The following is a 13116-nucleotide window of genomic DNA, read 5'->3' as shown; positions in this document are numbered from 1 at the left end:
AAGTATGGCCAGACACATGGCCTATGAGGACTGACTTCCTTCTGTCTCCAGAGCAGTTTGACATCCCTTTCTGACATCGGAGAGTTAACTAGCGGCACTGTCTGAGACTCAGGCAGCCCCCAGACTTCAACACCTTAGCACCTGGGTGAAGATGTAAAACACTGTGAATACAACGTTCTTCACACAAAGCCAACCCACGCCACCACAAAGCCACCAAGATGCCTTCATGTCTCTTAGTCACTCAGCAAACACACTCCAGGCCACCTTCAACTATTTCTCCACGGTCCCCAGGTGCTTACACCACCTTACTTTTTATCAGTGAGTGAAAAGCAGAGCCCAGGAAATTCCTTTGGGAAAGATGAACTAATTCAAGAAACAGACCTGAATGCCTCCAGTCAGGCACAAGAGATGCAGCTTTGAACAGCACAAATGTCTTTAATGAGGGGGATTAACTACATTCTAATTAAAATCTGATAGAAAATGGAGTCTGCTCACTCGTCATAACCTTTAAATACATTTCAGCTTGGCCTCAGTCTTCGTATGTTTCAGTTTGTTTGAGGCTGCGTCTCACTCTGGATTCCGAGCTATCTTGGCACTTGAGATTCCCCTGCCTCTGCCTCCCAAGTACTAGGATTATAGGTGTGTGTCACCATGATTTTCTTAAAACGCAGCACTGCCAGGTTGAAAAAAGACTCCAAATATTCAAAACTGTAGGTTGGCTTTCCAGCTTACAGTGAGAGTGTATTGTTAGTATTCATACTTACCTTTGCCAAGATCAGAGGGCCAGTGTGTCTTATTCTATAACCATTCAGACCTGTGGCTTAGGAGTTTCCATTTGTGCCTGGTCTCAAGGACACCAGGGTTGTGGATGTGTTCATTGGAAGATTCCATTCCCCAGAGATTCCATTCCCCGCATGTTTCTTGCTTTATTCTTGGCATCAAAACTTGGAGGTTTCAGTTGAATTTTCTGCAAATAGACCAGCTAAATAGTATAACTTTTGAGCTGAGTATGGAAATTCCCACACCTGGGAGCACTGGAGGCAGGAGGATTACAAGTTTGAGGACCACCTAAGCTGAGACAGTACGACTATGTGAAGTGGAAACTTAAGGGTTCTTTGGAAAGTCTGTTGGATGTTGTTTTGCTGGGGTAAACACGGAAAGGAACGTTTCGTTAAAGTGGACACAGGTGTGACAGGCTAAGGCAGACTCGTGAAGGAACATTTTGCTGAAGCAGACACAGGAGAGAGGGTGTTCTGCTAAAGCAAGCACGTGAAAGGACACACGATGAAAGATGCTTTGCTAAAGACACACATGTATTGGTCTGTCTTACATTGCGTAGTTGAGCTGCATTTGTCAGGAGGCCATAGAGAGAAACACACACACACAAAAAAACTTGTGGTGTGCTGCAGTTTGTTGCCGCTTCCGAGGACTCAGGCTGATTGGATGCACGTGCTGAGGCAAGGCACGTGGAGGACACGTGATGTGTGGAGGGTATAAATAGGACTCCACAGAGTGACTGAGACAGAGCTTGGCTTGCTGGTACAGCTAGCTGTGCAACACTTGTGGGTCTTGTGTTTTTGCTGATCTTCACTTCCCTGAGAGAGGCACAGCTGAGAACTTCTCCTGGTGTCGCTCTGGGTCCCTCCTGCTGTCTCGAGCTGAGGCTGGGGCTAGCTGTCTCTGCTAGGTTGTGTCACTGCTGTTGCTATCCTGACTCTACCAAACTGGACTGCTGGTGTATCCGTGAGGTGTTGGTGAGCTGCTACTGCCTGCTGACCTGTGAACTGAACTGCTGATTTCCAGACAACACAGACGGGAGTTACTCCAGAGAACCTTTCTAAACAGGTCCACTTCCCCCATATCCTTTCTTTTCTACTACTTCTGATGGGTGGTGGGCTAGAAGGGAGATTAAAGTGTTTAAGAACCATCATTAAAAATAGGATTTGGAAACATTAACGTTACAGTGTCTCAAAAAAAAAAAAAAAAAGGAGAAAAGTTTAACTTTTGCTAGATATTTTCTTTGAAAAAAGCAGAAAATTCCAGACAGGTTAGAGTAACCAAGGAAGTGTTTTGCCTCTGCTCACAGGGATTCTATTGATGACTTTTCTACTTTATGATGCTGTAAGAGTGTTGTGTGTTCAGGAAAAAGTATGAGTCCAGTTTGACCTAAGATAGAGAGATGCAGTGTGGTATTCTCTTGTGATGCCAAATGAAGGTAAAGAGCCGAAGCTTCTACATGTCACAGTGGGCTGTGATGCTAGGCTGGGGCGGAAGGAGTAGCTGGGGCGGAAGGAGTAGCTGGGGCGGAAGGAGTAGCTGGGGTGGAAGGGGTAGCTGGGGTGGAAGGGGTAGCTGGGGTGGGTGGAAGGGGTAGCTGAGGTGAAAAGAGTAGCTGAGGTGGAAGGGATAGATGGGGTGGAAGGGGTAGGCCTAGGTGTTTTGAGTACGCTCTTGAATTACCATGGTTTCAACTACCGGTGGGTTTTCAGGATGTAACTCTACTATAAAGTAAGGAACGGTGTCAGACAATGTAAGCAAAAGGTCTCAGGATTCTAAAAACAGAAGTCATAGTACCAGTGGGTCTTGCAGAGAGGCAAGGTGGAGCCTTGGCAGCTCTGGGGTTCAATATACTAAAGGTTTGAGTTGATTGGAAGCCACTTCATTGTGGGGTTTTCGTTGCTGTCACACTGTGTGTGTGTGTGTGTACACAAATGCCACAGCACAGACGCAGAGGTCAGGGTAAACTTGCAGAAGTTGGTTCTCCTTGCATCGTGTCGATCGTGGGGATCTGACTCCGGCAGTAGGTCTTGGTGACAGGTGCCCTCGCTGGCTGAGCCATCTTCCTGACCTCCAATGCAGCCTCACCCAATTCCTCCACTGGGTTTCTTTTCTCCACCTAGGGATTTCCTGCTGTGATCAGCTTACTCCCAGGCACTGACTCCCCTATCTCAGAGTTTTCCCATCATCACCCTCTGATGATCCATCTTCTCAAGTTCAAACTTCAAAGACAAGAGCCAAATTGGATTCCCTTGTTTTGCTTTTTGTTATTATTTTTAAAGAAAAATCTGATCACCCCAGGCTGATCTGTAGCCACATTCCTAGCCTTTCTTGTTTGCTGTGAGCCTAGCCTTTATTAGCCCAGCCATCTCTCCAGCTCACATTCTTAGTCTAATCAAAACCCTTGGTAGGTGCTGAAGATGTAGTTCTCTTGGTAGAGCGCTTGCCTAGCCTGTGAGAGTCTCCCAGCATCGTATCAACTGGGCATGGCGTAGACTTGTAATCCCAGCACTCACGAGATGGAGGTAGGAGGACCAGGAGTTCAAGGTTATCCTCAACTACATCTTGAGTTTAAGGCTAACCTGGGCTACTTGAGACCCTACCTCACAAATCAAAACCACCACCATGGTGAGGCATCGGTGAGGGTTGGCAGTTCTTGGGTTGTATGTGGACTAGTTCTGAATCTATATTGCTAGAAGGACCTTTGGCGGATACAGCTGCCAACACAGGGCCTGTGCATGGGGCTATGAGCACAGCGACTCCACAACGGCGCACTACAGTGGCTGTGTGAGTTTTCCCCTTCCAACCACATTGTCTATGTATTACACTCTGAGGATAACCATGGCATATCACTACCAACTGAACATTAGTCACCAGGATGTATTTCTCTTGTCTGTGCTAAGTGTAAGGTACATTAAATCTGTGGTCATCAGTAGTTCTTGCTCATTTCCCCCAACACGTATGGGATTATACTTCCTCTCAAGGAGTTCATGTAACTCATCTCCAGTGGAGTCTGCACCACCTCGAAGTGGAGGCTCCAAACAGGTCTAAATAAGGACCAACTATATTTGATAGTCCTAGCCCTGCGTGCCAAAGCTAGAATTTTTAGGAGAGTTAAGACTATGAACCCTAGGCTGGAGAGGTGGCTCAGTGGTTAAGAGCACTGACTGTTCTTCCAGAGGTCCTGAGTTCAATCCCCAGCAACCACATGGTGGCTCACAACCATCTGTAATGGGATCTGATGCCCTCTTCTGCTGTGTCTGAAGACAGCTACAGTGTACTCACATATATAAAATAAATCTTTAAAAAAAAGGGGGGGGCAGGGACAAATGTCTTTTTAAAAAATGCCAAAGGCAAAAGATGAAGAAAGTAAGATCTAGAGGCCAGAGTAAGGTCAAAATGAGCTCCCAGTGCCAGAGGACCAGAGGAGACGAGGCGGAGGGTGGTGGGAGGCTGTGGAACGGGCACTGTCGCGCCTGTGGTCTCAGTAGATAGTGCATGGCTGGTGTCCTGGAAGAGTTTGCTTTCTTTCGTTCTTTACGTCATGTTCCCTCTCATTTCAGCTCTCTCCCATCACGTTTGGCACCCTGAATGATCTGCTGAAACAGAAATCCATTTCTTTTTGATCATTGGAGAATTCATTTTTAATCATCAGTTTGGTTTAAAGAACACAGCCCGGAAGACAGAATTTATATCGACATCACAGGCTGCTGACTTGAGGATGCTTGGAATGAAGAACAGCCGAAGTGTTTCGTATAACAGACTCACGGGAAGATCTGCCCTAGACACTTCCTGCTGCGTACCCTGACCCACCCTACTCCCAAGAAAGACAAGCTGCCACAAAGTACCAGGTTACAGTCATCACATCTCCAGCGTAGTCCAGCACTGCGCCACAAACCTACATCTGACTCTCCATTGCAGACATCCAAGTGCCTATATGCTCTCTTAACTAAACAAAGCAAGCACATAGGCTGTAGAGGAAAAGATGAAACTAATGGGCTGAAGAGATGACTCAGTGGTTAAGAGCACTGGCTACTCTTCCAGAGGACCAAGGTTCAATTCTCAGCACCCACATGGCAGCTCACAATTGTCTGTAACTCCTGTTCCAGAGGATCTGACACCCTCACACAGACATACATGCAGGCAAAATACCACTGCTCATGAAATAAAAATAAATTCAAAAAAATTTTTTACTTAAAAAATTTTAAATATGTGATAATTTTAAAAAAATCTTTTTTTTTTCAGGTTAAGTATAATCACCAAGTTCCCTCTGTGCAATCACCCAACTTCTAGGAAAGAGAGAGCAAGGAGAGAGAGACGGGACTTTTGATCGAAGACTCAATGGAATGGGGGCAGTGTGTGGGTCCACATGATTTCTCAAGTCTTCCTTCTGCACAGTCATTAAACTAACGCCCTGGTTTGTGCTGTGAGTGAGCCAGCCCTGTGCAGGCAGCTGCACTGATTGTGAGTTGTTTTTGTGAGTGTTTATACAAAATAATCATCTCATCTTCATTTAGTTTATAAACATACACAGTGCTGCTGCCCTTTTTAAATTGAGGAGAGAAAAGAAAGAAAGAAAAACCACACAAATACTGCAAAGTAGAAAAATACAAAGAAAAAAAAAAAGCTACTTTCAGTTTTGGCAACATTAAAAAGGATGAGACAGAGAGCAGAGGTGGCGCTGGCCGGGTCATCAGGTGTGTGAGGAGGATGCTGGGTGGGGGGGTGGGGGGGGTTGGGGGCTTGGTCTCTAAAATTCAGAATATCTGGCATTTCAAATGTAGGAAAGCTCAGCAAGTCAGCAGACCTGCCAAACATCAAAGCTCCCTGAAGAAAGCTCAGCTTTCAGGTCTGTGGAAATTTGGGAGAGGAACCGAGTGGAATGTGGCCTACCGATGGCTGACAGATCTGACATGGAATGTCTCCAAATGGCAGTGTCTCCCTCTCTCTGCCCTCCCTGGCTGGGGGTGCGCCGAGGAGGAGCAGCCACCTTCCGTGGAGGTGGTCGGGCCTCAGGCAGCCATCTTCACCAGCTGCTGCTCCAACTTGGAAATGCGCTCGTCTTGACTGCAGTTTGTTTCCTTTATGGATTTGATCTCTTTCAGAATCGCATCCAACTTGGCTTCGGTTTGCACACTGGCCGTGTCTGTGGTCTTCTTGGGGGCACAGATGAGATCGCTCTTCTTGTTTACAGCTGGCTTGTCCAAAATGTTCTTCTTGACCACCTTGAGATCTCTGGAATGTACCCATACTTCAACGATATGAGGATGGGGTCTGCATTCTTCCCCCTCAAACCACTCCTCCGCCTCAAGGGCGGCTTCCGGCCCCCCCCCCCCCGCTGTGTCAGGGTACAGGTCATCTTGGAAGAGGTCAGACTTCCTGGGGACCGTCATGATAATGGGCTCCCACTGTCTCTCATGAAGCTTGAAGAATCTGGCAATCTCACACTTGTTGACGTCAAGGCCCGGCTTGGGCATGTAGCCCATCCCTCACTGAGGCTCCTTGCCGCTGAAGTGGACATATGGGGATTCATCCGCGGATACTGCTGTCACCCTTCCCAGATAAGTAGATGATGCTGGTGTCCGGGTCGTAGAAGGGGAGCAGCACCCCATTGCTAGTGTCCATTTCATGGAGAGCAATTGGTTCCTGCATGGTTTTTTGGGTTCCAGAGCGCCAACTGCCGCTTGCTCATTCGGCTAAAGCCAGTAGTGAAGACATTGCTGTCCACCAGGAAGATGGCATGCATAGGCCTAGCTCCTTCGTGTGCTTTCTCCTTCGCCGCCACCATCTCCTGTTTCCTGGGGTCAATGACTCTCACTTTCTTGTCTTTGGATGCAGTGCAGATGAGACTACCGTTACGGCTCCAGCTCATGTTGTAAATCATGTCTGAATGTATATCGTCCAAGTTGATTAAGGCTTCCCCTGTCCCCATGTTCCAGATGATAATGGCATTATCACAGCCTGCACTGAGAAGCACATTGCAAGCCGTCGGGTGCCAGGCCACGATGCCAACTCTTTTTGAGTGACCTCCTTCTAGAATCAGTCAGGGAAAGGGTCAGTCCATTTTCCGGGATCTGCCAAACCATAACAGTGCAGGCCTCTGAGCTGCTGGCGATGACCTGATCGTTATGTGGACACCAGTCTATGTCCAGCACTGGTCTTGTGTGGCCACACACTGTAGGATAGGATTTGTCATTTTGTCCCGTCTTGTGCAGAGGGAGCATCAGGAAGGCCCCTCCCCTACTCGCTTCTATGATGATGGCCACGAATCTGGGGTTGATGGCACAAAAGGGACTGTCCCAGGTGACTCGGGAGACGCGGATGTTATCAAAGCACTGATCATTCTTCACCACCTGTCCAAAGACGTGCCGGAACTTGCTCTGCCGCACCACTCGCCGCATCGTGTTAGAGCCCGGGTGCCTGAGGCGCTGCCGAAGTCCCTGCTGCAAAGCCCCGGGCTGCCGCATCCCGCCCTGCACTGAGTGCCGCGCGGGGGAGGGGCGCGGCAGCCACTGCCCAGTCCCTTGCGCACGCGCCCGGCGCCCCCACCCCCAAATCTTTGAATTGGGTCCACAGACACTAACATTATTCAAATGAAATGGTTCTGAAAGAAAACACTGTAAGATCAATCCACAGTTGTTATCTAAGTTTTGCTGTTACATATTTAAAATAGCTGTGAAGTCACTGGTCTATGGTGATAATTTATCTGACTTTTTTTTTTTTTTTTTTTTGAGGCAGGCTCTAACTATGTAGCCCAAGTTGGCCTCATAGTGCTATGATTTAGGTGTGTGCTACAATGCCCAGCTGAGAGCATCGGGATGAGGGAGAAGAATTCAACCACCGGGCTTCCTGTTAGAGGACCAGTGGTGCTGAGCAGTGCCCAAAATGTTACAATTGATGTTATGGGATGGAATCGGTTAAAGCAACAGTGTGGGCAGGGGAGAAGATGATTTAGGAGTGAAGATGCCTGCCACAGAGCCTAATGATCTGAGTTCAGTATCTCAGACCCAGATGGTGGCAGACGAGAACAGGCGTGTCACTCAAGTCCTCTGACCTCCACACATGATGGCATGTGCACAATCACACAGGCACATGTATGAACATACAAATAATAAATAATGTATGTGATAATTTAAAAAGAAATACGGGCTTTAGTGGGCTGGCATGGTGGCTAGGCCTTCACCTTGGGCTCCTGATGTCAGCTTTCGTATCCTTTGGAAGACACTTCAGTCATACTGCAGTGAGTGTCTCTATTAAAACCATAGGGGCTGAGTGTGGTGCGTGCCTTCAATCTCAGGCAGGAGGCAGGAGAGGCAGAAGGCAGGCGGATCTCTTGAATTTCAAGGGCAGCCTGATCTACAAGTGAGTCCAAGACAGCCAGGGCTACACAGAGAAACCCTGTCTATAAATAAAATAAAATAAAATCTTTGTAGAGCTAGCTGTAACTCAGTTGGTAAAACACTTACTTAGCATGTATGACACCCTGGGTTCTACCTACCTCCAACACCACAGAACCCTGGGTGTTGTGGTACTTGCCTTTAATTCAGCACTTGGGAGATGGACGCAGGAGGATCAGAAGTGAAGGTCAGGCTTAGCTTCAGAGCATGTTCAAGGTCAGTCCAAGATGTACAAGACCTTGTCCCCAAACAGCCTCTTTGTATAAAAGGATATCATTTGGCTGACACACCATCAGTTCTTATCGAAAGCAAACTCTCACCTCTCCAAAGCATCCCCAGAAAACATTGTCACGCTGCCCAGAGGTGTAAGTTATTTGGTAGAATTCCAACATCCCTGAACTCAAAGATTTTTGTGCTTGCTTAAAAAATAAAAAACATAGAGAGGATCAGCACTTCACCCCAAATATTCTCCACTCCTCCCCCCTCAATTACAGCACTGGGGAGCCCTTACGTTGGTCAAGGCTGTGTTTCCGTTCAAGACACGTTTCCAGCACTCTAAAAGGACAAAGACTGTTTATTAAGTACAGTGTTTGAATCACATTTCAAATTACACAGAGGAAAAACCTCCATCACAAAGTGCTTCAAGCGTCAGAGATTTACCACAGCAAACAAAATCACTCCTGCCATCGATGTGCTGGGGCAAGATCTAATTAACACGGGTCTCATATGCCCATGACGCTAGCAGGCAGTGGCTATGCAGATTTTTCTCAAACTATCACAGGGATAGTTCCCAGTGCCCATAGAGGAAGGAGAAAGAGGTGGGGGAGGGAGAGGGAGAGGGCAAGGGAGAGAAAGAGAGGGGGAGAGAGAGAAAGAACACACTAGTCCAGCCTAGCCTCAAAATTACTAGGTAGCTAAGCTGCAGATTGCATTGAACTTCCTGCCTCCACTTCTTAGGATTTGGAGTTCTGGCACACGCTATCATCCTGGCAGTCTTTGCCTTATAAGGAAAGAGCTCAACTTTGTTTCTTGTTCAAATCTTGGAACTGGTAATAAACCATCTACTCTACCTTTGGGGGAACTCACAGCTGAAGATGATGGACAACTTCCCTTTTCTCCTAAAATCCCCATGAAGACCCCTTTCTTGTCTCTTTGTGCACTTTATCAGTTACCCACTTGTAAGGAGAACATACATAAGACACAGCTCACAGTTTTTTGTTGTTGACGTCATCTGACATCATATCTAAGAGCAAGTGGTTTGGAGCCAGAACTGAATTCAACTGTCCTAGTGAATACAACTCTAAAGAAACCATACTGAATGCTCTGGGTCTGTCTTCTCATCTCCCAAGTGGATGGATAATAGGAATTAACATCGCTGTGTGTTAAGGAGCAAACAGGCTAAGATCTGCACATTTCTTAACACGGGAACAGGCATTCACCGAATGACAAATTTAATTATTAGTCTTTTAAAACTGCCTTAGTAACTGCTTTTGCCATTCAGTTACCATTACTTCTGCCTGGATGGATGGGTGAGACCAAATCACTCCCAATGACACCAGGATTTCTGACTCCTGGCTTCAGGATCCCCATCACCCTCCGTTGCCCTCCATCACTTTAAAGACTTTTATAGAATGGGATGCAGTATCCAGCACAAGAAGAGAATTCTCCTTGGTGAAGGCCAGTGCCACAGGACGGGAGAGGCCGTGAGTAATTATAGGTTTCAGGGCTGGGAATTCCTCGGGTTTCCCCAAGCAGACGATGGCTGGACCAGAGGTGTCAGCAACAATCACGTTTCCTTGGTGATCGAAGGTCACAGCAGAGGCAGTTACTTTGGAGGGGAAGAGGAGGTTCAGCCCGAAGCTATCCACCTGGCCAATCAGCTGCATAGTGGAGTTGAACACCTTCACCCTTGTGTTGTTACAGCCCGTCCTCCCAAAGGCACAAGGATGCTCTAGGACCGCGATGGCCCCGGTGAGCCATGACACTGCCAACCCACGGGGACTGCACAGGTGAGCTTGCAACCTCTCAATCCTCCGAAGGACCCCTTCAGGGAAATCTGCTTCCAGCAGGTGCAAAGTCCCTGCCTCTGCATCAGTCACCAGGACCCCGTTGTGAGGGGTGATCTCCACACCCCAAGGCAGGGAAAACTGCTTTCCCACAACCAGCTTGATCTGGCCAAAGAAATCAAACACTTTGAGGGAGCAGTCGCCAGCGTCGGTGACAACCACATGGCAGTCGTTGGTGACGGCGACATCCAGTGGGTACTTCACGTCATGCGCTGCGTCCCCCTTTTCTCCAAACTGGTGTGCACCTCCTCCTCTGGAGTCAAAGATCTTGACCCGTCTCTTCCCGTCGTGCACGACCACTACCCGTCCGGTCTTGGGGCACAGTGCAAGCCCTGTGGGGTTCACTAGGGTCCCCCACCCGCCGAAGGCGTGGTAGCAGGTGAGAGTCCCCGGCGCGAAGGGGGCGGCGCTGAGGGCAGCCGGGGACGCGTGGAGGGTGGAGCCCAGGAGCTCCAGAAGGTGCAGCACCGGCAGGCAATCGCTGGTGTCACAGGCTCGGCAGGCCCGCCGGCAGAAAGGACACTCGAGACCCAGCGTCCGCGGGTGCGCGAGGGCGGCCACGCAGGCCAAGCAGACCACGTGGCCGCAGGGCAGGTTGCGCGGGCGCCTCTGCTGCCAGTGGCCGAACCTCTCGAAGCACACCTTGCACTCCAACAGGCTGACCTCCGCCTCCCGCACCAGCTCGGGTCGCACCCCTGCCGCTGCCATGGCCGCCGCCTCCTCCCCCATTGCTCCCGCCGCTCTGCTGCCTCCGCGCAGCCCTCGGTCAAGGCCACGGTCACAGAGCGGGGCATGCGCTCTGGCGCGGGGCGCACACTGCCACCCCCTGGCGGACGCACGACGCAGTCGTCCGCATGCGCCGTGCGCAGACCCGGGACGATCACGTCACGGGTGGAAGATTCCAGGATTAAAGATTGAGACATGTCAGCGGGGGTGGGGTGGGGTTGGGGGTGGGGGTGGAGGTGAGTGGGTCTCTCCGTGTCCTCCTGTAAGTGACAGCTAGTCTCCCAGGGATGGTGCCCAAAAGGACTGCCAGTCAGCTTCGCTGGGAGGTGGGTGCCAGGGCTGGGCAGGGACAAGACATGGCTCCTAGTCTCTCTATAGTATGATTCTGAAGAAAGAGACACAAGAAAGAAGATAACTTCAAGAGGCAGATGTGCATTCCTCTCTGGTGTGTTTTTTTCCTTCTTGTGAGAAGGTAGCTACGTAGACCTCAAAGAACTGGGTGTGATAGTTGTGATGCCGGAACTCAGGCGGCGGAAACAGGAGAATAGCTGTTGGTGGTTAGTTGGAGGCCAGCCTAGGCTACAGTACCTAAAAAAACAAACCCCCAAACCAAAACAAACAAAAGAATACTAGTAAAGTAGGTTTGCATGGAAGGGATATTTTGAAAGCTGTTAGCTCTCTCACATGGTGGTCTACATAGTGAGTTCCAGGCCAGTTAGAGGCACAGAGGGAGACCCCCGTCTCAAAAACAAACAAAACAACAACAACAAAACTTGTTAGTTAGTAGCAATTATTATAGAATTCTCTCGTGCCTGACTTCTTTTAAGTGGTTTTCATTCACTTTTATTTAAGCCTCATAGAGGCCGTGATTGGAAGGCAGGCAGTTTGACTACAGGGCATCTTACTGTCTCTCACTGATCATCAGATATGGTTTTGTATGACAAATGTTTGAGTCTCCTTGGCAAAGGCTTAACTGCTCCAGTGTGTGGGCTGAGGGGTACTGTGAAGGGGATTATAATGTATAGATAAGTTTGAGCCAGCGGTTCCTCCCTGCAATGCCTTCCAGTCCCGGGAAAGATTGAAAGTAAAGGGGCTGAAGCGATGGCTCAGTGGTGAGGAGCGCTTGCTGCCCTTCTGGAAAACATGAGTTCAGTTCCCCTCACCATCTGTAACCCCAGCTCCAGGGAATCCAGACTCCCCTTCTGGTCTCCATGCATTTGCAAACATGTGAGATACATTCACACAAACATATACACCTGCAAATAAATAAGTATAGGAAATACTTCAAAACTGGAGAAATGATTGACAATAAAAATGATCTATGATATCTTGGAAGTATCCTAATCTTATGGTCAGTATAATCTTCCGAAATCCATTGGGGGTATTCAAAGCTCTCATTTTTGGAGTTAACTGTCTTACATGAACAAGGTGCAGGCCAAAACCATGCATTAGAACATTCTTAATCATAAAAGGCCGTGATCATGATTGGTTACCCTCTTGTTCCATAGACTTCCAAGAAACTGGAGGACTCAAGCCTGTGTTAAGACTCTTCGAGAGAAATTCTTTGGAAGGCCAAGGAAAACAAGCAGTTGTTTTTTTTTTTAAATCAACTACTACATATCTCAGAGATTGAATGTTAGACCAGAATAACCAAGCTGATACTATGATTTCAAAATGCATTTCCATTCTAAATAAGACACCAACTAAAATAATATCTCATAGAAATTTTTTTATTAGTAATTTTTAAAACTTTTTTTTTATTAGTGTGTGTGCACGAGGCTGTCTGTGTGTCTGTGTGACCTCTGGAGGCCAGAAGAGGATGTTAGATACCTGAGAGCTAGAATTATAGGCAGGCGTGAGCCACTGAATGTGGGAGGCTTCCTGCTGTGGATTCTCAAGACTGGGCAGCGAGCGTATGTAACTATTGAGCAACCTCTCCAGCCCCTCAGAAATAATAAGAAAATAGATTTATTTTACTTTTTGTGTATAAGTGTTTTCTCTACATTATGCCTGGTGCCATAGGAGGTCGGAGCGGGGCTGTCGGTCCCAGGAAACTGGAGTTATGGATGGCTGTGAGCCACAATATGGATACTGGGAATCACACCCAAGTCTTCTGCAAGAGCAGCAAGTGCTCGCACCGTTAAGCCTTC

The 13116-nt window shown here is 48.2% G+C and overlaps 1 protein-coding gene and 1 pseudogene across 1 annotated transcript; both read right to left on the bottom strand.

The window, feature by feature from the left end:
• Nucleotides 1-5567: 5567 nt before the first annotated feature.
• On the bottom strand, nt 5568-7443 carry LOC110308297 (coronin-1C pseudogene; annotated as a pseudogene).
• A 1287-nt stretch (nt 7444-8730) lies between these two features.
• Nhlrc1 (NHL repeat containing E3 ubiquitin protein ligase 1) lies at nt 8731-11008 on the bottom strand. The gene has a single exon (XM_021180618.2). The coding sequence runs from the start codon at nt 10967-10969 to the stop codon at nt 9764-9766; it is 1206 nt and encodes a 401-aa protein (XP_021036277.1). The 5' UTR covers nt 10970-11008; the 3' UTR covers nt 8731-9763.
• Between the last annotated feature and the right edge of the window lie 2108 nt (nt 11009-13116).

The sequence above is a fragment of the Mus caroli genome, unplaced genomic scaffold (genome assembly GCF_978045245.1).
Source record: "Mus caroli unplaced genomic scaffold, Mus_caroli_1 scaffold_15, whole genome shotgun sequence".
NCBI classification, from domain to species: domain Eukaryota; kingdom Metazoa; phylum Chordata; class Mammalia; order Rodentia; family Muridae; genus Mus; species Mus caroli.
Note: the sequence above shows the minus strand (reverse complement) of the source record. Positions and strands in the feature narration are given on the sequence as shown.

What these genes read in the sequence shown, in the direction of transcription:
- Nhlrc1 (XM_021180618.2), bottom strand. Translation starts at nt 10,969, where the DNA reads ATGGGGGAGGAGGCGGCGGCCATGGCAGCGGCAGGGGTGCGACCCGAG.